This window comes from Zeus faber, assembly GCF_960531495.2.
Source record: "Zeus faber genome assembly, chromosome: 21".
Taxonomy (NCBI): Eukaryota; Metazoa; Chordata; class Actinopteri; order Zeiformes; family Zeidae; genus Zeus; species Zeus faber.
Window position 1 is genome coordinate 24,551,039 of NC_137208.1, and position 26,149 is coordinate 24,577,187.

General features: G+C 44.4%; 1 protein-coding gene across 4 annotated transcripts in view; it reads right to left on the bottom strand.

Annotated features, from left to right (window-relative positions):
- Positions 1–26,149, bottom strand: part of flncb (filamin C, gamma b (actin binding protein 280)) — a 106,617-nt gene that overhangs the window by 15,263 nt on the left and 65,205 nt on the right. For all 4 annotated transcript variants that reach the window (XM_080022414.1, XM_080022413.1, XM_080022412.1 and 1 more), the window contains 16 exons: positions 26,022–26,149; positions 25,628–25,790; positions 23,321–23,481; positions 22,912–23,079; positions 22,695–22,818; positions 22,016–22,172; positions 15,307–15,496; positions 15,154–15,177; positions 14,570–14,817; positions 13,542–13,641; positions 13,289–13,429; positions 13,074–13,202; positions 12,482–12,655; positions 11,078–11,239; positions 9,264–9,467; positions 8,239–8,391 (listed from right to left, as the gene is read on the bottom strand). The exon at positions 26,022–26,149 is cut by the window's right edge. In XM_080022414.1, the coding sequence (XP_079878540.1) occupies positions 8,239–8,391; positions 9,264–9,467; positions 11,078–11,239; positions 12,482–12,655; positions 13,074–13,202; positions 13,289–13,429; positions 13,542–13,641; positions 14,570–14,817; positions 15,154–15,177; positions 15,307–15,496; positions 22,016–22,172; positions 22,695–22,818; positions 22,912–23,079; positions 23,321–23,481; positions 25,628–25,790; positions 26,022–26,149 (2,426 nt within the window). The remainder of the gene's footprint in view (positions 1–8,238; positions 8,392–9,263; positions 9,468–11,077; positions 11,240–12,481; positions 12,656–13,073; positions 13,203–13,288; positions 13,430–13,541; positions 13,642–14,569; positions 14,818–15,153; positions 15,178–15,306; positions 15,497–22,015; positions 22,173–22,694; positions 22,819–22,911; positions 23,080–23,320; positions 23,482–25,627; positions 25,791–26,021) is intronic.

A 26,149-nucleotide genomic window follows, 5' to 3' on the forward strand; every position in this document is an offset into this window, starting at 1 on the left:
AAGGAACTTAAACAGAGGCTGATGCGAATAATCTATGTGCATATCTGTTATGAGAAAAACATGGTGTTGAAAGTATGAATGATCTCCTGTTGAATGTGGTTATAATTGGTTGGTTTGTGGTCTGTCTTGTGAATGCTGGGGGATTGGTTTGGCTAATACTAACCGCTGCCGAACACACAGAAGAACCATAGAGAAAAGAGTGTAGAATTACCTATAAAAACACATCTGGCCCGTAGTACCCTAGTCGCGTTTACGGTATTGAGGAGAAAAGTTCTTTGTCTTTGAAAAGTTCTTATTCAATGAAATGCCTTCGCAGCCCTATGTTGCGACGTCCCAAGTGAAGGAGAGGGCTGAACGGACAGGGAGTTGATTAAGATTAGGAATTGCCTCAGGGACAGGAAATCACGCACGTTGCAAGAGGGGCTTAGGGCAGTAACACTTGACCAAGAAAAGTCTATATAAGTGCTTGTAAATATTGCTTGTAAATGTGACCCACCGTAGCAAAACCTGATTCGTCGCGGATTTATAAACTTGAAAAAACCTTTTAAGAAGGAAAATGAGATTTTTCCAGATTTTTGTTCCTTTGTGGTTTTTTTTAATCTCTCAACATATTTTCAAAACTGAGTTCGATTTGTAAATAGTAGATAAACGTTAAACCGTCACGTTAAATATTCCCATTAAATTACATGGGGAAACAGTTCACTTACGGAGACGCTGACTTCCGCTTTACTTCAGTAAACCGTTAGTTAAAGTGCAGGACGAGGAGCCTTCAGTTTCACTTTTCTGTGAAAACTTTCATCTCTGTGTTGTTATGGATGACGAGAAGCAGGTGGCGGAATTTCTAAATCATATTGCAGTCCTTTATCTGACCAGTGTGATAGATCCAAGTCAGGCTAAGCAGCTCGTTCTGGACTACATTTTCTGTGATGATAGTTCTTCTCTCTCTCGCTCTCTCTCTCTGTAGCTGGGGTAGGGTTGGTGTTAGCTCACATAATAACTCCAAGAACTTCAAAGATATTTGGCATACGCACATTTATATAATAAATGAAACACAGAGGTTGATATACAAAGACAATTGTTATGGACAGACTGTACCTTTTGTTGTGTTGTGTTGTTACTGTTAAATAAAAGCCTTTTTAAAAACAAAGATGTGTGTCGATGACGCTGCTCAACATTCCCCCAAAAGACAAAAACAATGCAGAGATTGCCCCATTCATCAGGGTGTCAAGTGGCCATGTGGCAAGTAGCCATGCGGCTTTGTTGGTCTCCAACTCATTTGAATTCTGGGAGCTGGGTTTTGCTGTACTTTTCAAATTAACTTTTGTACAAGGTACAGTGGGGGAAAAAAAGTATTTAGTCAGCCACCAATTGTGCAAGTTCTCCCACTTAAAAATGCCTGTAATTTTCATCATAGGTACACTTCGACTATGAGAGGCAGAATGGGGGGAAAGAATCCAGGAAATCACATTGTAGGATTTTCAATGAATTAACTGGTAAATTCCTCTGTAAAATAAGTATTTGGTCACCCACAAACAAGCAAGATTTCTGGCTTTCACAGACCTGTAACTTTTTCTTTAAGAGGCTCCTCTGTCCTCCACTCGTTACCTGTATTAATGGCACCTGTTTGAACTCGTTATCAGTATAAAAGACACCTGTCCACAACCTCAAACAGTCACACTCCAAACTCCACTATGGGCAAGACCAAAGAGCTGTCAAAGGACACCAGAAACAAAATTGTAGACCTGCACCAGGCTGGGAAGACTGAATCTGCAATAGGTAAGCAGCTTGTTGTGAAGAAATCAACTGTGGGAGCAATTATTAGAAAATGGAAGACATACAAGACCACTGATAATCTCCCTCGATCTGGGGCTCCACGCAAGATCTCACCCCGTGGGGTCAAAATGATCACAAGAACGGTGAGCAACATCCCAGGACCACACGGGGGGACCTAGTGAATGACCTGCAGAGAGCTGGGACCAAAGCAACAAAGGCTACCATCAGTAACACACTACGCCGCCAGGGACTCAAATCCTGCAGTGCCAGACGTGTCCCCCTGCTTAAGCCAGTACATGTCCAGGCCCGTCTGAAGTTTGCTAGAGAGCATTTGGATGATCCAGAAGAGGATTGGGAGAATTTCATATGGTCAGATGAAACCAAAATAGAACTTTTGGGTAAAAACTCAACTTGTCGTGTTTGGAGGAGAAAGAAAGCTGAGTTGCATCCAAAGAACACCATACCTACTGTGAAGCATGGGGGTGGAAACATCATGCTTTGGGGCTGTTTTTCTGCAAAGGGACCAGGACGACTGATCCGTGTAAAGGAAAGAATGAATGGGGCCATGTATCGTGGGATTTTCAGTGAAAACCTCCTTCCATCAGCAAGGGCATTGAAGATGAAACGTGGCTGGGTCTTTCAGCTTGACAATGATCCCAAACACACCGCCCGGGCAACGAAGGAGTGGCTTCGTAAGAAGCATTTCAAGGTCCTGGAGTGGCCTAGCCATCTCCAGATCTCAACCCCATAGAAAATCCTGGAGTTGAAAGTCTGTGTTGCCCAGCGACAGCCCCAAAACATCACTGCTCCAGAGGAGATCTGCATGGAGGAATGGGCCAAAATACCAGCAACAGTGTGGGAAAACCTTGTGAAGACTTACAGAAAACGTTTGACCTCTGTCATTGCAAACAAACGGTATATAACAAAGTATTGAGATGAACTTTTGTTATTGACCAAATACTTATTTTCCACCATAATTTGCAAATAAATTCTTTAAAAATCAGACAGTGATTTTCTGGATTTTGATGAAAATAACAGGCCTCTCTCATCGTTTTAAGTGGGAGAACTTGCACAATTGGTGGCTGACTAAATACTTTTTTGCCCCACTGTATGTGTACTTTGTTTTTCTGATAAAGGCTAAGAGTTCATCTTAAAAAAGACATGAACTAGTCACTTCCTGTGCCATAATGTGAAGAGGAGAAAGGCAACATGTCTCGACCATCAGATAAGGGAACTTCAACAGATGATCTGTCTTAACGAAATTGTCTCACCATCCCATTAAACCCAATATTCGGGGTACCAGAGGGGTTTGCTATAGAGGGCCATGACAGACGGATGCCAAATCCATGGCTGAGTACCACCGTCAACCTCAGGCGAGTCGGGTGGGAAACAGGCAAGTGGGCACACATAATCAGACACCCTGAAGAAGAGGGGTCAGTAAGGTTAGAATATAACCCCACATAAGGGAATAAATTCAAACCTGGAGTGAGGGAAAATAATTGTTCTAATTACAAGGGAACTAGACGAGGAACTAGAAATACCCAGGTCTCTAGCAAGTAGCGCACAACAAGGCTATATGGGGGCCGGCAAAGGGAAGAGTAAAGGGGGGTCAGCAGACAGCAGGGAAAAGGGATCCCCAGTGAAGCTAATAATAAGGTGCCATCCGGATCACAATAAACAAATCCAAAACTACATGAAAAAATGGCATGACAGAAACCCACATTGGCAAAAAGAGGGCACTTTTAACATGTGTCACAACGAGATGGAGACTAACATAAAGCCGAATTAGAGAAACTGTTGTCAGAAGTGGAGAAGATGCTCGCAAACATGACAGTGGAGCTCCAAGACCAACATGGGAAGACATCCAAACCCAGAGTGACACCTGCAGGGAAATCAGGTGGAGGCCTAGACAGCACATGGAAACCACAAGAAGACGGGGAGATACTGCACCTGCGGGTGGCAGGAACATTGAGCTCCCACAGTACTGGAGAAGAAAACAAAGGACAAAGAAACAGAGGCACAACCACGACATGGCAGCAAGAATAACAGACAATGTGGAAGAGGGACAGAACACGGCTGCAGAGAAGACCCAGTACCGATTATGAGCAAAAGGACCCTCTAGTGAACAAAGGACATCATATATCCATCAAAGAGGATATATTGTTACACACACAACTCATGGTAACATAACAAAGCAAAGTAATTAATAAAATTCCCATCACTGGACGCGACAACATTATGTACCATAATCATTACCACCGTTCAAGCAGCACTATCGCCCATTCATGTGCATGTCAACCCCTCAGGGGACAATAACTGCCCCACCCCCCAGGCAGAGGGCGCACAATGCTGCAGGGAAGAACACAATACAAATGCTCCCAATCCAATACAAATGCTCCCAATCCAATACAAATGCTCCCAATCCAACCCAAACAACCCAGACGGTTACAAACCGAATAACTCGTGTTGAGGGTGTGGGCGAACAGGCCACCTAAGAAGGGACAGTCCAATAAATCCTTGGGAGATCCCAAGGAACCCAAGGGAGGGCCCACCTCCAAATTGACAATACTAGGGGTGCCCAGAGAAGCCAGTGGGGGAAGTTATATCACCAGTCATCTTATCAGAACCACGGGGAAGAACCCACCATACCCATTCTAATACAATTTAAAAAAACACACCTTAATGGTAGACACAGGTGCGACATACTCATGCATTGGGAAAAACAGCTTCAGTAACCTCCTCTTCAGTTCCTCATTCAGAACATTAGTCAATCACTTCTCTGGGACATGAGAAGTGATACCGCTCACACAGCCGATCCCAATGCTGATCGCAGGACACACTATAGTTGTACCCCGACTATACTTGGCCAACACTCAATCTGCTGGGAAGAGACATCCTGTGCCCCCTCAAAGCTAATATAATGTGCACAGCCGATGGACTGTATGTAGACTTTCCTGAAGAACCCCCCACAGGCTGCTGCCCGTGGCAACCCAAACTGAAACCAGCAACTGGAAACAGCCAGTCGTATACTGGCTATGACTGACAGCGCAAGATTCAGCACTACACCAGCACTGGCACACATGGGAGCCATGGGTGCGAGGCAAATTAGGAAGAGTCAACGAACCACAACTGCCACTAAACTGCACGCTTCTGTATGATGGACCTCAACATCACACAGACTACGATGCATGCTGGAAGGAGCTGATCAACAGTAAACAATGCTCCACTGTCAGCCGGGACATATATGTCGGGCCACAAGCTGCGGCAGCAGCTGTAACACTACCACCGAAACTGCAGGAGTGGTTCCAAGTCCAGAACTCGCCCCCCCACATCATCATCATCATTCATTCATTAATTCATGAATAAGGTCTCATGGTCAAAACAGCACTACGAGTGCTCAATTGGAAGCCAACTGGCAACAGGTACATCCATGTCTCTCCCGACAATCAATACATCAGGATATCAGGGCTAGTTTCTGACATACAGCGTACTGATGACTGGATGCATTCCAGCCAGACAGCTTATAGCCTCAGAGCATGAGATCTTACTAAACCAAGTACGACAGGAAGTATGGTCCAAACGCAAGACATATGTCGGATGTGTAAAATCAGCAGAGCCTGTATGCATTAAAAAAAAAAAAAAAAAAAAAAGAGCCAACGACAAAGCTAGCGGTCAAGAAAAATATATTTGGATAAAAAGAGGGCCAATTCTGAATACACAAGATGGGCCCCAAAAGGCCTGTGGCGGAGCCATGATGGCCATTTTGTGCTACCCATGTCACTGCTATGGTTTTCCATCAGGAATGTGCATATAGACTATTGTGCAAGGGGGGGAGGGTTATAAGACACCTCAAAGTTGTATGGTGGTCACCATTGTTTTTGCAGCCAGAGTTGAGAGAACATTGCATGAGTGTGAAGTATGTGCACATTACAACATCAGGAAAGCATTTTAGGCCCCTGTAGCATACATTCCACCACCAGATGGTCCTTTCAGACATTTAATGATAGACGGTGTGGACATGACGCAACGCATATGGAGAAAGAGATACATCCTGGTAGTAGTCTGTCATTTCAGCAGGTGGGTTGAGGCACTACCCACACCAGGGCCAGATTTCAGATCAGGTATTTCCAAGACTTCCATTCCCAATAGCGTAAGCTCGGACAACGGTCCACACTTTGTGGCAGAAACATTCAGGACAGCGTTAAAAATGCTAGGAAACAAAGATTTAGATGCCTTTATCATCCTCAGTCGCAAGGGACAGTCAAGGGTGATAATGGAATTTTGAAGGCCAAACAAGCCAAGATAATGGAATGGAAATAGGATGCGCCCTTGCCACTAGCACTACTGTACATGTGATCAAGCACTAACAGGATAACATACCTAACTCTGCATGAAATGCTTCCGGGTTGACCCATGCCTGTGCCTTACCTCAGAGGTCCATATGAAGGACCTCCCCTTGAACAACTCGAAAGGGAGCTGCAAAGCTACCTATCACATCTAACACAAATACATAAAGCTGTGTTCCAACAGGTGAAAGGTGACACAGACAACAGAGAAGCAGACATCCCAGAGGACCAACAAAGAATAAAACCAGGGGACTGGGTATAGGTCAAGGTGTTCAAAAGAAAGTGGAAACAACCTAGGCATGAGGGGGCTTTAAAAGACTGTTTAGCAACCAGAACTGCCCTCAAAGTAGAAGGTAAGAAATTCCACTCAGGAACAACAGGCCCTGTGGCGGAAGGGGCAGGTGAAACCATCCCGCAGGGACAGGAAGGGGCAGGTGAGACTGTCGCACAGGGACAGGAGCGCCGCAGTGATTTGGAAGGTGACACCTCCCCACAGGGAGAAAGACGATCCAGGAGATTGGCTGCCAGGGGAAATGTCACAGGGCAAGAAATCAGGGACACCACAAGCAGCAGTCCAACAAGTAGCAGCTCTGCAAACGGTGAGACCACTAGCCCAGCAGGAAGTCAGAGTGAATAGGAAACCAGTCCCGGAGAGGGAGGGTCAGCAATATGACAGCATTAAACTTGATCACGAGGAAAGGGCCAAAGAAATGAGACCTAGGTGACCAGCAAGGGCACTAGCAGCAGCTGCACTAATACTGACATTAATGTTGTTTCCAACCATAGGTAACAGGGCAAAGGTACTGCCAGCCAATGATACAGTAGTGCTAGGAGAAATAAAAAGAACCCACAAGGGCTGATTACGATCACCACACAAGGTCACAGGGAAAAAAGGGACAGATGGACAAAGCATCAGGTAGGGCTGAGCAAACAAAAAACGTCACAGTGAAGGTCCAACATGTTCTACAAATGGCTAGAGTTTTTGGCTAAACAAGTAAGTCAGAAAACCTGCGTGACATGTTCTGGTTTTGCGAGAAAAATGAACAAGTTGTGTCCCAGCTCTGGCCTAACTGGACAGGAATTTGTGCCCCAGTCCTGCTAACAGGACAATTGACAATACTAGCCCCTCCACCAGAGGAAGCATTGTCGTGACCAAAAAGGTCCAGACCTGGGCCAGGAAAAAGTCTGGATTGCTGGACGACACTTTTTCTAGTCAGGTCTCAAAAACCTGGAGGAAAAACACAGGAACCATACAAAGTCTGATGCAAAGAGGTATATTATGTATCTGAGAGTCAAGTACAGCAATAAACAGTGAGTAGGCTCTGGAAACCGACTGACAAACTGTACTTTTGGTCCTCCTTATACTGTATACCCAAGATGTTCCCTCCTTCTAGTACATGCCCTGTTCCTTTTGGTACAAAGAGCCAATCACAGTCTTGTGGGATGTATCCCAAGGAACAAATCACAGTCTTTGGGATGCACCTATTTTCAGGGAATTTTTTGAGGTCCCTGAAATATTGGTGTCTTTTTTCGGGCATGTGCTGCAGAGTAATCAGAGAAGCAGAGTAATTCGTCTGCCCTTTTCCTTGACACCAGTATTTTTGGGATTACCTAGTGAATATATTTTTTTATGTTTTTTAATACACACTACTTGAATATTTATGGTCTTATGGCTTAAAATGTAATCAGGTTTTTCCTTATATGGGGGTTAATAGTTACATGGACTATAGTTACATGGACTTATGGCTCAAATATAACACGTCAGCAGGTCTTGTCATGTGGGTTATGTGAGGGTCATTGTTGACCACTTATGGCTCACTTTAATATGTCAGCAAGTTTCTTGCCCTGTGGGTCATGTGAGGGTAGTCATGCAGGTCATGTGGGGGTTGTCATGCGGGCCATGTGGTTGATTATAAATAACAACACAGTATTGCCTCACACTGGAACTTGTATGGAGACTCACAGTAGCTGTTAACAGCTGGCCGACTCTCTACTTACTGCCGAGATACGGCTTGCAAAACATACAGATACAACCTTAAAAAGGTTATAACTGAGTCAATTCAATTGCGATCTCTCACTAAGTGTTATCTGAAATCTGAAAAGAGTGTGGAATTGGTACCTGGCACGTGCTGGTCCGCAAACTTGATGTTGATGATGTAGTTTCCGGGCTCCGTGGGACAGTAGGTAACCTTGCATGTACCATCCTCCACGTCCTCACAGTTAATGTCCACCTTGCTGGGCCCTTCGATTGACAGGCCCAGACCACCATAGCCTAAAGGACAGATTGAAGGTAACACTGTAGCTGAGTTTTTAAGAAAAGTGAAAACTTTACATATCATGTAGTTTTCACACAACCACCAGAAGTGACTAACTTAAGTTTAGTGCCTGTATACTGATTGGAAGCAATGGTGTCTTGAATTGACAAAACAATAACACGGACTTACAGTTGAATTTGGGTTGAAGAAAATGGTCGCAACAAAGACTCTATCAGCGGTCAGTTATTTATTAATAATATTTTGGCATAATATTTAATATTCAAATATTCAATAATTATAATATTTCATATCAAATGTACATATTTATTTGATATCTAATATATCTAATACATAGAATATATAGATTTATAGATATATATGCATATCATACATATACAGTATATAGATATATATATAGATACATAGAAACTACATAGAAGCTACAAAGAAACTAAAATGAAGGATTGAAGCGATGAATGTCGATATGTCCAATTTAACATGAATAAGAGTAAATATGTAAGTCATAAATTGGGCAAACTTAAAAAAAGAATGTGAGGCAAATAGTTTGCTAGTAGCGTGCGCTGCCATGCTAGGCATGCAATTATAACATTATTTAAATTCAACATTCCATATTCTTTTACTGTACCTTTTTATTTAGTAAATAGCCGTGTAATAAGCGGGATAAAGTGCAACAAGCACCTGAACAGGATTCTAAAGAGGTGATACAAGACCAAACAAGGGGATACAATGGGTGATCCCTTATTTATTTAGGTGCTAAACAAAGGCGCAAAGGGAAGGTACTGTATAGTAAGATGAAAAATTAAAACAGCCAGGGCTCCAGAGGGTAAGAGTTAATGAGTATTGTGAATAAACGGCCTTTCTACTGCACCTGCGTTTCTTGTGTCTACAACAAATTCGGCCAACTCGAAAGTGTGTCCCTCCACCAGCCCCTGGCCATACACCTCGACCTTGCTGGCGTCCCCGATCTCGGACTGGCCCACCATGATCTTGAACGGGCTGTTAGTCACGTGCTTGCCATTCTTCTTCACGCTGACCACGTGCTCGCCCACCTCCTTAGGCGTGAAGGAGATGCCTGGAGGACAGGGAGCGGAGTGTCAAATGAAAAAGTGTATGTCGAGTGAATGTTGATGTAAAATGAGAGAACTGTTTTCATTTTTCCAATCACACAGAACATGTTGAAATGTTTATGACAAGGTCTATAAAGTATGTATTGGGTATAAATACCCCAATATAACCCCAATATATATATAACAAATTAACAACTAAATTGTATCTAGATAAATTCAACATCCATAGACATTTTCATAATAACTATATGGCAGTTATTTGTTTTTTGTTGGTTCAAAGCAAAATATCAAATGTATGTAAGTATCCAAATGTACACTTTGGGGGGGTTAATCTGGCGCTGCTCACATAGATGAAAAGCAGAATGCTGAAGGAAAATGCACCAGAGGATACATTTTATAAAATATATTGATATGTATTTTCATTTCAAAATGACCTGATGAGTATGTAATGATTTTAAGCATTTTATTTTGCCCGGCGTCTTTTTCCAGAGTGCCCTGCCTTTTTTGTCCCATTTTTCTACTCATTGTGGAAAAAGTGTTAAATAAATACAAAAGTGGCAATGTAAGGCTATCTTCCCAAAAAGATTGTTAGAATAGTTGATACAGTATGTTGATATTTGCGTGTAGAATACTGTGAAAGTAAGTCACAAAGCACAAACAAGTTCTCAACTTAGGCAGACATTGAAGCAATGCTAACGGCATTAGCTGACAAACTAACTAGTAAAGGTTAGCAAACTACATTATTTTTTGTGGAATTCTTTGTGGAGTTTTGTGGAATAAACTATTCTTAATTATTAAATTCAATATTCTATCTATGGTCAGTTATTTCTATATAATAAGCAATTGTCTGTAAAGACAATGGAAGACTTGAAGAGATGAATGTGGATATCAGATAACAATAAAAATATAAGTTATATGTAGGGCAAAGGTTTTTTTGTTAGCTATGTCGTTGTGGACTATTTTTCTTAGTGGAAGCTAAGAAGCGTTGCAGCATCATCTGATTGGCCATCGGGGGCACCGGGACAAATCCCGGTGGGCCGGTCTCTCTGTGGGCCACCTGAGCAGCCCATTATATAAAAACAAGACGGAGAGAGATCAGAGAGACCTGCCAGCCCATCTGCTGGCCCACTTTGATTATGCACAAACCCTCATAATCAAAGTGGCTGACAACGTGCGTCTCTCAACCCCGCCCCCATCGCAGCAGTCAATGGAAACAGGTGGATTCATGACCAAGTCGGCAAAAAATCTATCAATATTTCTTAATCAATTACATTATCCCTTATTTACATCTATTTATTATTTATACTATAATTTAATTATAATTTATTATCCCTTTTGTCCAAAGCGACTTAAATTAAGTATATTTTGTCGGACGATAGAAGGTTTAGCTGGCTGTGACTGTGATATACACAGTCACAGCCAGCTAAACCTTCTATCGTAATAAGTAGCTGTAGGGTTAGAGAATATACATTTTTTATCAAAATTTCTTATATAAACTAGTTATTTGTGCCCTGTCAGCACTTTTCTGTCAGAAACAGCCACCAGAAAGCTGCTAGAAAGTCAGCCATCACACAAAAACAGCAAAACTGGGGTGAGGAATAAACATCTGACTTACCGATGTGGCGGTTGGGCAGCCTCTTCAGTAGGCATGGCTCCTCGAGGCCAGACGGCGAGCGGATGCAAGCAGTCAGGCTGCCCAGGTCCGTCTCAGTGATCTTCAGGGAGACGTCTGTCGCCGTGCCGACGTTCAGCTGAGACATACGCATGGAGTCGTCGCCTGTGGATGGTTAGTGAAAGAGAAAATGACTGAGCGAGGAATTACACCAGGACAATGTTTGAGGTGTCCAAACGCTCATTGTGTTGCAAGTCCAAAAATGGAGGAAACACAAATAAATTCCGAACCAAAGATGCTTTTATCAAGCAAAATGTATCTGTCATTGAAGTGAGATGATTTTATTTGATGAGCTATTAAGTATATAGTAAATTATTTTATCAGCAGTTACAACAGTTTTTAATCCGAGATTCCCAGAATGTCCAAACACGTTTCTGAAGCTTAATGTGCATTTGTCGATTAATTGTTAAGGGAAACAGTTCACAGTTTGAAAAAAATTCAGATTTAATTTCAAAATATCTTTATTTATTTTGCATCGTTTGAGGCCAGTGTCTGTACTCCAGGCAAGGTGTACAGCAAGCATAGGCACAATTAATGAGCTAGAAATATAGCAGTGAGCAGGGATCCCTCCACTGGATAGAAGAGTAGAGCCCCCTGGGTGGATATAGGGGAGCTGGAGGGAGCACAGCAAAGCAGAAAGCAAAGTAGGTAGGGCAGGAGGGACTGGCTGCTTAAATTGGCCGGCCCATAAGGGCGTGGAGGCGCGTGCCGCTGCTGAGTTGTCTAACAGAACTAGCTTCGCAAGCTGTGTCTCATTTATCTTAAAGCCTTAAAAGGATTCTGCGAAACATTGTGTTAATAATGAAAATAATGAAAGCTGTCCTGAAATGTCTTTCTGGAGCAGACAGCATCAAAAGTCTGCAGGAAACATATGAATTACTTAATACTTGTTCACTAAAAGAAAGCTCTCGAACTTGCTTTCCCCCCAAGTAAGATAGTTGATGACATTCTCTTAAAGGTAGACGATTAATATTTATTACACAGATCTAGGCAAGTCAATTTAGCTCAGAAGAGAAAATGAAGTTAAAAATAAGTTTACTGTAGTTTATTTCCAAGATTCCTGGCTTTACAAAATGTGATTTCTTTGCATGTGTGTGTGTGTCAAAAGTAAGCGACAATAACTGATTCTCCTAACACAACACAACACACACACACACGCATACACACACACACACACACACACACACACACACACACACACACACACACACACACACACACACATCTGTTATCTTGGCTGTGAAGGGGCTAAAGCATGCGACAATAACTGATGGTCCTAACACAACACCAGACACACACACACACACACACACACACACACACACACACACACACACACACACACACCGGTTATCTTGGCTGTAAAGGGGCTGCCAGGAATGTGCTTGTCGTCGAACTTGACAATAATGTTGTAGTCTCCTGGGACAGTGGGCAGGTAGGATACGGTGCACGTCCCATCCTTGTTGTCCTTACAACTGATCTCTGCCTTGGACGGACCCTCCACCGCTAGAGACAGACCTCCTGGATGGAGATACAGGAGAGTGGAGGGGGAAAGAGGAGGAGAGGGGTGAAGGGGGGAAGAGAAAAGCAGAGAGGAGGGATGAGAGGAGAGGGAGGAGACAAAGGAGAGGAGAGAGTGGAGGAGAGGAGCATAGAGGATACGACAGTAGAGGCCAGGAGATGAAAGGAGAAGCGGATATGAGTGGAGAAAGTAGGAGAAGAGAAGGGAAGAGAGGAGAGGACGGGAGAAAAGAGTAAAGAAGAGGAGGAGCGGAGTAGAGAAGACAAGACCGTAGAAGAGAGAAGAGGAGAGGAGAATGGAGGACAGGAGAAGAGAGGAGAGGAGGGAGGAGAGGTGTGAGTTTTGGAAGTCTTAGCACTAATACCACCAGAAAACGGGCAGAAAAATGAGCTGTAAGTGGAAAGGGTACTGGGATACCTTCGCCGGCATCTTTGGTGACAATGGTGAAGGTGGCAGGTCGGTTTACGGTGCCATAGCTCAGGCCGGGGCCGTACGCCGTCACGTGGCCGCTGTTGATGGCGTCCACGTAGAACTGGAGCGGACTTCCTGTCAGGAAAAAAAATCCCTTAGCTCCTCGAAAGCAAATCAAAGGAATTCACTGAAACTTGGACAAAGCACTATGTAAGTATTACCTGGAATATGGTTGCCATCGTATTTGATGTCCATCTCGTGCAGGCCCTTCTCCGTGGGGGAATACTTCACGGTAACGGTCCCGTCCTTGTTGTCTGTGATGTTGGGCTGAGCGCTTCTACCAGAAGGCATCCGCACTACCCCTAGGGCCAAGATCAGAGCAGAACAGAACAGAGTCAGTATACCACCTTGTTGCAGTATTGACTTGCAAGAACAATGGCAGAAGAATCACCCCAAACATGACATTTTTTGTACCTGTGATCTCTCCTTTCTGCACGGTGAAGGGAATGACCAGATTGAATGGGCGGAGCATGGGCTCTACGGCGTCGCCCATGGCGACAGGCTCCTCTGTGGCCTGGTGCAGGGAAGGGTATGGGGAGAGGGGAGAATGTTAGAAACGAGTAATTGTACCGTGGGTATGCCAATTGAAGAATGAAGTGATGGATGGATGGATGGATGGATGGATGGGTGAATGGATGGGTGAATGGATGGATGGATGGAGAGGTGGAGAGCTGGGTAGAGCCAGAGTTCTACCACTAGGACAGATAGATTTTCAAATCAACATGTACAGTTGGAAAGATCATGCCATGGGAAGGCCGCAGTGGAAAACAGTGGAAATGCTGCCAATGGTCAAATCTAAAAATTAGCATTTTTAGAAGGTTTGTCAATGTAAAATAAGTGTTCTCCTGTCAGCAAACTGAAGACAGAAATGCAAGCGCATATGCAAGAAAGGTGTCAGCAATGAGGTTGAGGTCTACTTAAAAAGCGGCTTTTCCAGAAGTATAAGCAATGGTTTGATACCCAGTGGGGGGTGTAGCCCACATAGGGAGCATAGGACCGGTGTAGCTGTACGTTGTCACATGGTTCCTCGATTATAGCAATGGTGTCGCTGGCCTGGCAGGGAAAGGAACACCTATAGTTATAATCCTAACTCAAGGGTTTTTAATGCCCATGCTGTTTGAATTACCACATCGTGAAAAAAATCACATGGAAAGTAGGAATCATTTTAAAGCTAAATTGTCCACTCATAGCGAGGGAGTATTTAGCGACATGAAAAGCTTCAAATGCATCGCAGTACCTCCCTGTCACTCATCTACTTGTTGGGGGGTTATTTTGCTATAATGACCGCCTGGCGGCACATTATGCCTTATCCCACGTATATTTTCAAGTTATTTTACATAATCTATTTAAATTCAATGTGGTCGAAGCATACCACAGAATACTACAAAAAAGCTCACACGAGGTCACATGAGAACTATCGCTTCTACCATGATGTGACTCACCACCACGTGGAACGGGCTGTTGGGAATGTGCTCCCCGCCGAAGCGGATGGTGATGACATATTTTCCGGGCTCCGGCGCCGTGTAGTAAATGTCGAAGGTTCCGTCGGCATTCTCCACGACGTCCACATCCAGCTCGCCACCGTCAGGTGTGGACACCTTGCAGGTGACCTTCCCCTTCCCAGCGGCTTTGGCATCCACAGTGATGACTGTCTCTTCGCCGATCTGAATGGTGGGGCCCAGTCCTGACCCTGGCAGGGGCAAGGGATTATGGGGAGGTGAGATAAAAAAAAAGTTTAATTGGTCAGGGTTTTCTCAGTGACTCAAGCAGAAAAAAATGAATATGGCCGCCAAATTGTCATGTTAGGTTTGTGCACTCATAAATGGAAAGGTTATGTTATTGGGTACCTTCCCCATGTTCATACAAAGAATTTTTGTCTCATTAAATGATGATCCAATATGTCTGCCAGAGTCCAAAATGGCCGCCACAATATCGTTCGACAAATACAACGTACAGCATAATCCCTGTTTATGCAACTCACTACGAGGCCACACATAAATCTCATAAAGCCTCTAATGCCACTCACCTAATCCGTGACCTCCAATAGATACTGTAGGACAAAAAAAGGTGAGAAGTTGTGATTATCTCGCGATTGTAATCCCGCAACATCCTTCGTCATTTTGTGGCATTATGATGAGAATGCCAGAATTCTAAAGTATTCCGGGAGGGCGGCACTGACCTGTAACCAGGCACTTGCTGGCGTCTCCGGTGGGCAGTGCATGGATGCGGTAGGGCGAGTAGGGAATCTCATCCCCACCGTACTTGATGGTGATGGTATAGCGCCCTGCCATGTCTGGCACATAGGACACCGTGTATGTCCCGTCCCTGTTGTCCCGGATGTTGGCTTTCTTGGGCTTGCCCTCTGGATCCTAAAAGCACCAATGCAGGCTGTTAGCTGTTATAATGTTAGCTATCTCGACACGACACGACACCACACGTTAAACTGATCCGTTGCGATAAAATGATACAGGGGTTGGTGTGTCAATTGACAGCGCTAGGTAAGTTGAAGAAACACGCCTGTTAGAGTAGCTACTAAAGCTACTAACTAGAATTTGCAACATTAGCTTATAAGCCAAATAAATGGAACTCAGTCCACAGAGATTGATAGAAGGGAATGGAGCGTTGTATGCCTTTAGGCTGCTGCTGCCCACCGCTGAGCACTGGAAAAACATGGCGCAATTTTTCTGCAGGATGCACAGTTGTTTAGTAATGAAAAATACTTCAGAATGTAGCTGCAATTAAAACAACTAAGATCTTCCTATTATGTTTCTAATTATACCCAACGATTAAAGGTATTAGGTATTAGGTAAGTAGAGGTATTTCTCTATTTTCACAGGAGCTAGGCTAGTTGAGCCCCTCTGACGCCTTGCATTGCATGTAGCCATTGCGATCTCGGTACTGGACCCACAGGGATAAAAAAAAAGAGGGCGGCGAGAGGAGAGACAAGAGACAGATGAGAAGGTGGAGGTGGGTGGGTTGGTTTGGAGGGAGGGAGGGAAAAGCTGAAAACAAAAATAGAAAACAAAAGCTGAAGCCAGAGAAGAGAGAGACAGGGAGTCCCAAATGGCGTTCTAGCATAATATTTTGTACTCCAAAGTTTGTGAAATAGTATCAAATAGTATGCAAGAAGTGCCAGTTCCTGTAAATAACAGGAAAAATGGTTGTATGCAAACACTGGAAGCTAGGCGAGGAAGTGTATCCCATAATGCATTGTGAGGGCAAGACGAGAGTGCGGTCATCAACTATATAATGGTGTAGTATGTCGGAGAAGCCATCGTTCTTTTAACCGACATACTGGGTGATAGTACGAACATGTAGCACGTGGTACATAGTAGGCCATTTCGGACACCGCGAGACAGAAAGAGAGAGAGCAAGAGGGAGGGCAGGGCTTACACAGCCTTTCTTAAGTGTATAGAAGGGGATGGTGCCCTTCACTATATGACTGTCCCACACCCTCCTGCCCCAGTCCTCCACAAACACAGAGGCCTCGTTCCTGCACCCACCCGGACCCTGCAGCAACAGGCAAGACAAAGTCACAGGGACGAATCCACCCATCCCCACCCAGTCTGCCACCCAGTCACCCACCTCCCCACTGGCAGTAGGCATGCACTGTGAAAAAAAAAAGGAAAATCATTTTCCATTTTTTTATCGCAGTACATGTTAAATTATTTAACAAGCAGGAATATTGAGAGGTTATTTCCAGCACACTTGGAGAAAATACTGTATGTGTCTTCACCTATCCTAGTTAGGAGAAATAGAAAATTATTGGGATTTCTTCTAATGAAATGAGAAAACAGAATGTCAGACTTTTGATCTTCTCCACCTTGAAAGAAGAAATCTCAAGAACGTTTTTGAAAATCTTCAATATTTAAAAAAGTCGGGAAATGCTGTTGCCTTTGTGGTGTGGGGGTCATGTGGTTTAAGCAGTCACACCTGTCTTGGGTATAGGTAATTGGGCCTTGGATCAGGGTGGCTGTACGTCAGTTGCTTGTTAAAGTAATCGATGAGCAACAGGTACAACCTCCATCCCCACACACACACAGGGTAGGAGCCCTTGTCTTTTTTTTTCTTTTTTTACTTCTTATACAGAACAGCCACCAATCCCCCTCTTTGGTTAACTATTTTATCTATCTATAAAAAAACTAATCACTACACCAAGAGGGGGAGAATCACCATGGGTGAGACAAATAAACATAGAATCAAACAACAACATGTACACGGAAAGGCATAAACATCAGACAATATGTATCGAAAAAACAGTCAATTAAGTCCAGGAAAACTGGAACAGCAATTTGGCACATGGCCCCTTCCTGTCATAGTTATGGCAGTAAATGGCAGTAAATGAGGAAGAAAAGGAGAGGGACGTAACCTGGACAGTGTTGGGGTGTGATCAAAGCATGTGGTGGTGAAACCACCAGGCACAAGCTGCCAGGACTCAGGCAGGCTGCCCCCTGGCCAACCACACCCCACACCAACCTACCAGCTCCCCAGAAAACCCCAGTGCTCAATGTGTGCTGTTGGCAATTGCAATTAAACTTGGGGGTGTGGGGGTGGGAGCCCTCCAAGCAAGTCAAACCCGAGTCTCTCGCACACCTTCTGCCCGGCAGACCATGGTCAGGTGGATGGTTGTTCAGAGTAAGATTTGTGTCCGTGTGTGTGTGTGTGTGTGTGTGTGTGTGTGTGTGTGTGTGTGTGTTCGAAGCTCATTTCAGGGGTATTCGAATTTCGGGACGGACGAGAAACACGTCAGGGCAGGAGCATGACAGGCAAGAACGCAGCCGCCCTCCACCTCCCCACCCACATAGCTCGCCTACACCTGTCGCGCAAACCCTAGGCCTATTGTCTGGTGTATGTTCTGAGTATGACTTTTGAGAGATAGGCAGAGCACAACCAGATCAATGCAGGGGTGTAGCAGCCCAGGCAGCAGCCACGCTGCCCCCCCCCGGCACCCAACCCACAGCGACCAGCCACAGGCGCAGAGTGGCCCGCCACGCCCCGCCACCATGCTGGGCAGCTCCACGGCCCCATCAGGCCTCTGGCCAGTCCCTGGCCGCCGCGCATGCAGACCACAGAACAGAGGGCGACAAAGAGCCCCCCAGCGAAGAGCGCCCTGAGCACCGAGAGTGCCAGAGAACAGGTGCACAGGCAGCCCGGTGCAACGACAGGAGTCCACGCCCAATCAATGGAGACCACATGGGGAGTCCCACGCCGAGCACACCCGGCCAGGCTCAGGTCCCCACCCGGGTCACAGGACCAGATGGGGTCACAGGACTCCTCCCATGGGACGCAAAAGGACATGTAAGCCCCACCGCCGACCACGGGGCCAAGACCCGTACCCACAACCAGCACCCCCCGCCCCCAATCCGAGCCCCGAACCTGCAACCACGCCCCAAATGATGACAGGAGGGAGACCGCCACTGGGAGACCATTTTGAAATCCCGGGTCATAGAAAACGTGTTGTTGCAAATAAGCTTCCACAGGTTAATATCGTAGAAACAGCAAGGCCTCTTTCCCATTTCATGGTTGGTAAAGATAAAGTCTAATCTGTTTTTTATAAAAGTTTGTATATTCGGGAAAAGGGTCTTTTTAAATGACCTATATGAGTAACATGTTCAATCATTGGAGGTGGTTGGAGGATGTTTGTCAATTTGATTTTAACTTTTAGAGACTGCTGTAGTTGAAGAAATTGCAGGAAACTCTGGCCTGCAATATTATACCTTGGGGTTAATGTTGGGAAGGATATAAGTGATTTGTTTTCAAAAATGTGTTCCTGATGAGTAATTCATTTTCTTTTCCAAGTCCTGAATATTATTGGTCCGTTTTTAACCTGAAAATCCGGGTTGTGCCAGATTGGAGTGAATTTGTTTGGAGACAGAGTGTGGCCACTGAGTTTGAGGAATTTCCATCAGGTTGACAATGATGAATGGGTTTTTAAAGCAATTTTGTTTACTTATTGATTTAGTAAGAAATGAGAGATCAGATTTTGATCAATCCTGACATTCTAATCCTAAACATGTACTTTGTTCAATGTCTCACCATCCATGGCCCAAATGTTTCTCTGGTTGTAACCATTTAATTATAAATTTAAGATGGTTTGCTAAATAGTAGTAGGCTGCTAGGCCTCCACTGTCTTTGTTTTTCTGTAGTGTTGCTAGTTTAATTCTCGGTTTCTTGTATTTCCAATAGAATTGATTGATTATTGAGTCTAGAGTATTAAACCAATTTACTGTTGATTGTACTGGGGTCATTGAAAACATAGAGTTTATTTTTGGTAGTATATTCATTTTCACTGCTGCTTTCCTGCCAATAAGTGAGATGGGTAGGTTGTTCCATCAAGTGAGGTCTTCTTCAATGGATTTGAGCAATGGAATAGAGTTAAGGGTAAACAAATCTGACAGATTGGTGGAGATATAATACCAAGGTATCTAATGTTGCCTGTTGTGATGTTTAAGACAGTGGTTTTAGTCCAGTTTATTGAGAAGTCTGAGATAGCTGAAAATTTAGATATAAGATTGAACACTTCCGGTAGGGAAGATATAGGGTTCCGTAAATATCATCTGCATACAGTGAAGTGAAGTGTAACCACTGGTGATGACAGAAGCAGATGGTGAGTTGTACAGAATTCTAATCCATTGACAGAGTGACGTGCCAAAGCCAAATTTGTTTAGGGTTGAAAAGACATATGTCCAATTAACTCTGTCAAATGCTTTTTCTACAGAAGCAATAACAGTATTTACACTACTCACAAAAAGTTAAGGATATTCGGCTTTCGGGTGAAATTTCAGGATGAACCTAAAATGCACTATAACCTTTACAGGTGAACTTAATTTGACCTTCTCTTAACTTTTGAATGCACATGTCCAACTGTTCAATGTTTCAGTACTTTTTGCACAACTTGCTGTTCTCTAACAAGGAGCTGAACGGCAAAATTCACAACAGGTGTTTGATCCATTAATCGAACAATACATTTCCTGGTTCAATTAGAATTGGTTTTTAAACAGTCCTCTTCATCATGCTGTTCACATTTTGACATCAAGAGACCAAGACGACACCTAACAACTGATCAACAGTACCTCGCCATTGCGAGGCTTCAAATAGGATGTTCTCAGAAGGAAGTGGCCACTGAGCTTAGAGTGTCGCAGAGTGTCATCAGCAGGTTCCAACAGAGATACAGAGAGACTGGAAGAGTCACAGAAAGGCATAGAAGTGGACGTCCTTTGGCCACATCCCACACTGATGACCCCTTTATTGTGAACAGTGCCCTGCGGAACCCGATGATGAATGCCACTCAACTCCAGGCACATTTAAGGCAGGTGAGAGGCACCCAAGTGTCACGTCAGACCATTCGAAACCGTTTACACATCAGCGTGGTCTGCATGCTAGAAGACCTGCAGGGGTACCTGACCACACCACCAGGCACAGGCATCATCGTCTTGCACGGGTCAGGGGGCATTTATGCTGGACGAGGGACCAGTGGGCCTCAGTGCTGTTCTCTGATGAAAGTCGATTCACGTTGAGCAGAAATGATGGCCGCCAATGATGTTGGAGACGTCAAGGAGAGCGCAATGCATCAGCCACTGTTGTCACCAGACGAGTTTGGTGGTGGTGGTGTTACAGTGTGGGCAGGTGTGTCTAGTCAATACAGAACTGCCCTACACTTTGTGAATGGTACAGTGACAAGCCCATACTACCTGAATAACATCATTAATCCAGTCATTGTCCCCCTGCATGAACAACACAGGCCTAATTTCATCTTCCTGGACGACAATGCTCCAGCTCATCGAGGTTGCATCAATAGGGAACGGCTGCTGGAGACTGGGGTACCTGTCAGGGGTCAGGGGTCCTGACGTAGATGGGATCCTAATTTTTACATCTCGCATATCGGAATTATCCGAATAACCAGGGTGTGGTGGAGGAGTCTCGGAATAACAGACCGTCTAATTTATCCATGACCAGCAATACCCGTTTACCCTTACCCTTACCCTCCTGCGCCGGCATGTTGGATTTGTACTCACTCCGTTTTCTCGCAAGATCACAGCATGCTCCCCTGACAAGGAGCCCTTGTTATGACATGTGTCCATCTGCTCCTGGGCTTTTTCCACCTAGTTCACTCCTTACAATAAACTGTGTGTCCGAACCCTGTTGTCTGTGTCTCTGTGCTGGAGGTCCCTGAAAATGCCACTTGGGTCGCAAGTGGTAGGCGAAACTGCCACACTGGCACGTGAACAGGGACTCTCCGGCATGGGGAAGGGATACAGAAGCCACAGCAACCACCACAGGTAACCGCTGGCAGCTAGCTACTAGCACAGCAGCCCGAGGCCCCATGCTTGCATGGGGGAAGGAAGCCGATGGATCCTGCTGTTCCGGGGAACCAGGTTCCCAGGAAGGGGGCCAGTTGTGTTTTGTTAGGGGATTGTCAGGGATTCCCCCTGGTCTTGGTTTGGTATCGGGGTATGTGGTGTGGGGATGGTGTAGTTTGAGCAGCCTCACCTGTCCTGGGTCTAGGTAATTTGGGCCCAGGATCAAAGTGGCTGCATACCTGTTGCTCGTTTGTTGGTCTAACGAGCAACAGGTAAAACCCCCATCCCCACACACACTGAGGATAGGAGCCCTTGTCTGCTCCTGGACTTATTCCACCCAGCCCACTCCTTACTGTGTGTCTGAAACCCCGTCATCTATTTCTCTCTTGGGTGGCGAGTGGTAGGCAAAACTGCCACACCCTTTTTTGTACAAATTTCAGTAATTTCTTCATGTCCTTCACCCCAATGTTAGACAAATCATAAAACAGTTAAAACAGTATTAAAAACTTGGTCACGCCAGTTATGTGTTCCAGCTTGGCATCACTTCAAGTAGCGTTGCTTCTTTTTGCCTAGAAATGTTTGACTCACTAGGATCTGGACGGTGAGCAGACCCTCCCCGGCGTCCCTGGCATCGATTGTGAACTCCACTGGCAGGCTGGCTGGAACCCCGGTGGCATTCAGGCCCGGACCACTGGCACGAACTTTACTGGCATCGTGGGTGGCCAGGGTTTTGATCTTAAAAGGGCTGAGACGAGAAGTTTAATTTCAACCAATAATAATCATAGCAGTATATATATTTATTATTATTAGAATTTTATTAGATTCAACTAATTGTCATTGCACAGAATACAAGTACTGAGGCAAATGCATTTCTCTGCATTTTACCTATCCTTGTAACTGACGTATCTAGGAGCATTATTGTTTTTACTGTAGATAGATCGAATAATAGATAGATAGATAGATAGATAGATGGAAATGGATAGAAAAAATGGGAGAAAAATGTAAAAATACCATAACCCTAAAAATGTAAAACAAATATATAATTTTATATATATATATATATATACTGTATATATATAAATATACTATTCGCCATATATATTTTTATATATATATATATATATATATTAACCAAAAAAATATCAATAAACAATATAAATAAACAAATAAATATCAAGAAACAAGAACAATTTCGGCAATTTGCAAAAGACCAGAAAAAAATATCTCTTCTAAATTTTTTTTTCAAAGAAAACACGCGACCCCTGACCTGCGCGGGACTTCTTGGTCAGCATACTTGACACACACGGAGTATGGGCCGTCCTTGGCCGGAGTGTAGTTCACAGTGTGAGTGCCGTCCCCGTTGTCTGTGACATTGACCGGCTCACACACACCTGGAGAACAGCACCTCAGTACAGTAGCCACACATTTAATTTTCTATGTTATGAATTTCTGTGTGTGTGGTGGGGATAGAGGGGGACACTTACCAGTGGGCCCGTACACCTGAACCTCCAGGGGAGCCAACCCCGCCTTGCTGTTGTCCACAGTGAAGGTCTGCGGCACTTGGGCCCTCACTCCGCTTCCCAGGCCCGGCCCAGAGCACCTCACCTTGCTGGGGTCCACCAGCTCTCGGACCGGCACCCGGAAGGGGCTGCCTAGGAATGCCGGACGAATGGTTGGATCAAACCGCGCCACTCCTTAATACTGGATGATTCCTAATACTTTCACCTACGTTGGCAGATTAATTAGCTTGATTGGGGTATTTTTTTCCATTTTGTTCGTTTTACCCATTGCACTGCATTTATGCACAGGGAGAGACTGCAGCAGGGTGGCAAGTCATAAATTATGGAAACCAATGTCTTTTCTGTTGGAGAGCCAGGGTCAGATCAGTCTCACCTGGTATGGGCAGGCCTCCGAACGTGATGTTAACATCATACTCCCCGGGAGTGAAGGGGATGTATTCCACGCTGCAGCTGCCGTCTTTGTTGTCCTTACATGACATCTTGGCCTCCGATGGACCCTCGATGGCCAGGCCAAGACCACCAGTGCCAGCACCCCTTAGGAACAGATGTTCGAGAAGAAATAAAGAAATAAAGAAGTTATATCAGTGTTTCCCACAGAATTAGATTCTATTTGGTGGTAGCTGACCCCCCCGAGCACTATATCGGTCATGTTTATTTGACCGGCACAGAATCGGGATATATCTGACACCGATCGGCTGGTCACGGGTCATGGCCAATTAGGCTTAAAACTGCCGATTCTGGTCACCAGTTGATTGATCAGTGCACCTCTACATAAAATATCCCACGCATGATCACGTTTTGTTTCAGAGTGTGCACGGAGAGGAGGAGCTATTCACAGACAGGTCTGTTGTCAATGTATCTCTCTGTAAATGAGAGATGGGGGGGGGGGGGGGGGGGCAAGGAGGGGCTGAGCGAGTCAATGTGCTGCTTACAGCTTTACAAAGATTTAACCCATTTGAAATATTAAAACAAATTGAAAATAAATATGTGACGGTCAGTGTTCATATTGTGGCGAGCCACTACAAATAAATCAATGTTTGGGAAAATACATGTAGAGTCACATTCACTCAATACCTAAGTAAATAAAAAGGGAACCTAATAGGTTTGACTCAATTGAACAATTAAGGCATTCAACACAGCTCATAACGAAATAACTTAGATTGTGGTAAATTAGATTGGATGAAAATGCTGCAACCTCTCATTTGCCGAAAGCAGCTTCCCAAGTGTAATTTTGTACCAGGAAAAACTTCCCAGAATGCAATTATATGCAATATTTAATTATAATGCAGTGAAACGTTAGACCAGTTTTAAATGTAAACTTCAACACACATATGTGACCCACCGCATCATTTGAAAGTGGAGAATCAGAGCCTCCAAACAAGGTGTCACTTGTGCAAATCAAGCAAATATTTTTAAAGGTATGACTCGTTAATGACAAGGGTGTGGCAAACTGTGATTCTGAGATAATCATCTCCAAAGTTTTCCCCACATCATTCATTCAGCCAGCTCCCAGAATGCAAATGAGGTTGCCGGACAAACAAAGCCACATGGCAACTTAACATACTGCTGAATGGGCCAATCACGAACAGCGATGAACAGCATCAACAACACACAACTATTTTGGTTTTTAAAAAAGCTTTTATTTAACAGTAAGAATATACATGTTTTACAAAAGTGGAATTATTTTGGAGTTTAAAGGTACACAAACAAAATGTAGAGTCTATCAATAATATGAGTCTCAGAAAATCTGAAATCTGAAAATCTGCACCAACCTCAACGGACTTCATCACGTCATCAACTTCTTCTGTTGTAACAACAATGGGCGTATCGTTGGTCTCCTCCGGTGGTTCTTGAAAATACTCCATTTCATTGTCACATTGAGGTTGAAATCCACTGTTTGAAATGTTCTCCAAGTCCGGAGTAATATCAGATTCAGTAGCGCTGTCTTTCTCAGCCACGCCGTCGGAGAACTGACTATCATCGCGGAAAATGAAGTCCAGTACGCGCTGCTAACACTGACATGGATCTATCGCACTGGTCAGATTAAGGTCCGCGATATGATTTAGATCTTCTTCCACCCGCTTCTCCTCATCCATAACAACACAACATAACAACAAAGTTTTCACAGACAAGTGAAACCGGATCCTCGTGTTGTTTACGGAAGTGACGTCAGTGACGTCACGTTGGTACACGCCCCCTCCACAATGATGTCTCTGTGTGTGTGTGTAAAAGTAGTACGATTTAAAGGTTGAACTCTATCAAAACGGTTTCACATTGTGACTTCACATCACATGGAATATGGATGAATGATCTTTACCCGGATGCCCGCAATAAAGGAAACGATCAATCGGCGTTGTTTAGCGCTGTTCAGCGTATCGGTAAGTGAACTACGTATCCCCATGTAATCTAATGGGAATATTTAACTCCACGGTTTGACATTTTTCTACTATTTATAAATCAAACTCGGTTTTGACGTCAAGAGATAAAAAAACCCACAAAGGAACACGAATCTGGAAAAATCAACTTTTCCTTCAAGAAAGGTTTTTTTCAACTTATTTGGCTGCTCCTGGCGATTTTAGAACGCGGGTTTTGCTGCGGCTCACTATAGTAACAGCATTTCCTGTGGACGGGCTACGTGTCTATTTCTAGATCAGGATTTTGTTTCGCCAGTGGTCTGTACCTAGTTTCCACAGTGAAGCGGTTGGGTTTGTTGACCAGGCCTTCTTCCAGGCCGGGGCCATAGGCGCGCACCCGGCTGGGGTCACAACCCTCAGTTACCAGCACCCGGAAGGGACTTAGGGGGACGGCCACCTCATCATACAGTACCTCAATCAGGTGCACCCCTGCAGAGAGAGACAGGGAGACACTCATTGATTGCATGAATGTGTAGTAAATTGAAAACCATTCCGAGCCATTTCCTTGATTTTATTTTGAAGTCCTGCACCAGCGTATATTTTGCTGGTAGATGCATACGTGGGTTAGGGTTAACCCTAACCCTAATACGATAGATATGTTGGCGTGAGTTATCAAAGTTTCTTGATCACAGTTATATAAATTAGAGAAATAAGGTGTACCATCCTCGTAGGCCGTGTACTCCACCCTGTAGGTCCCGTCGCCTTTGTCGGTGATGTAGGCATCCGTGTTGGCACCCGAGGGGTTTACGATACAGGTCTTTATGTGGCTGCCACCACTCTTTGAGTGG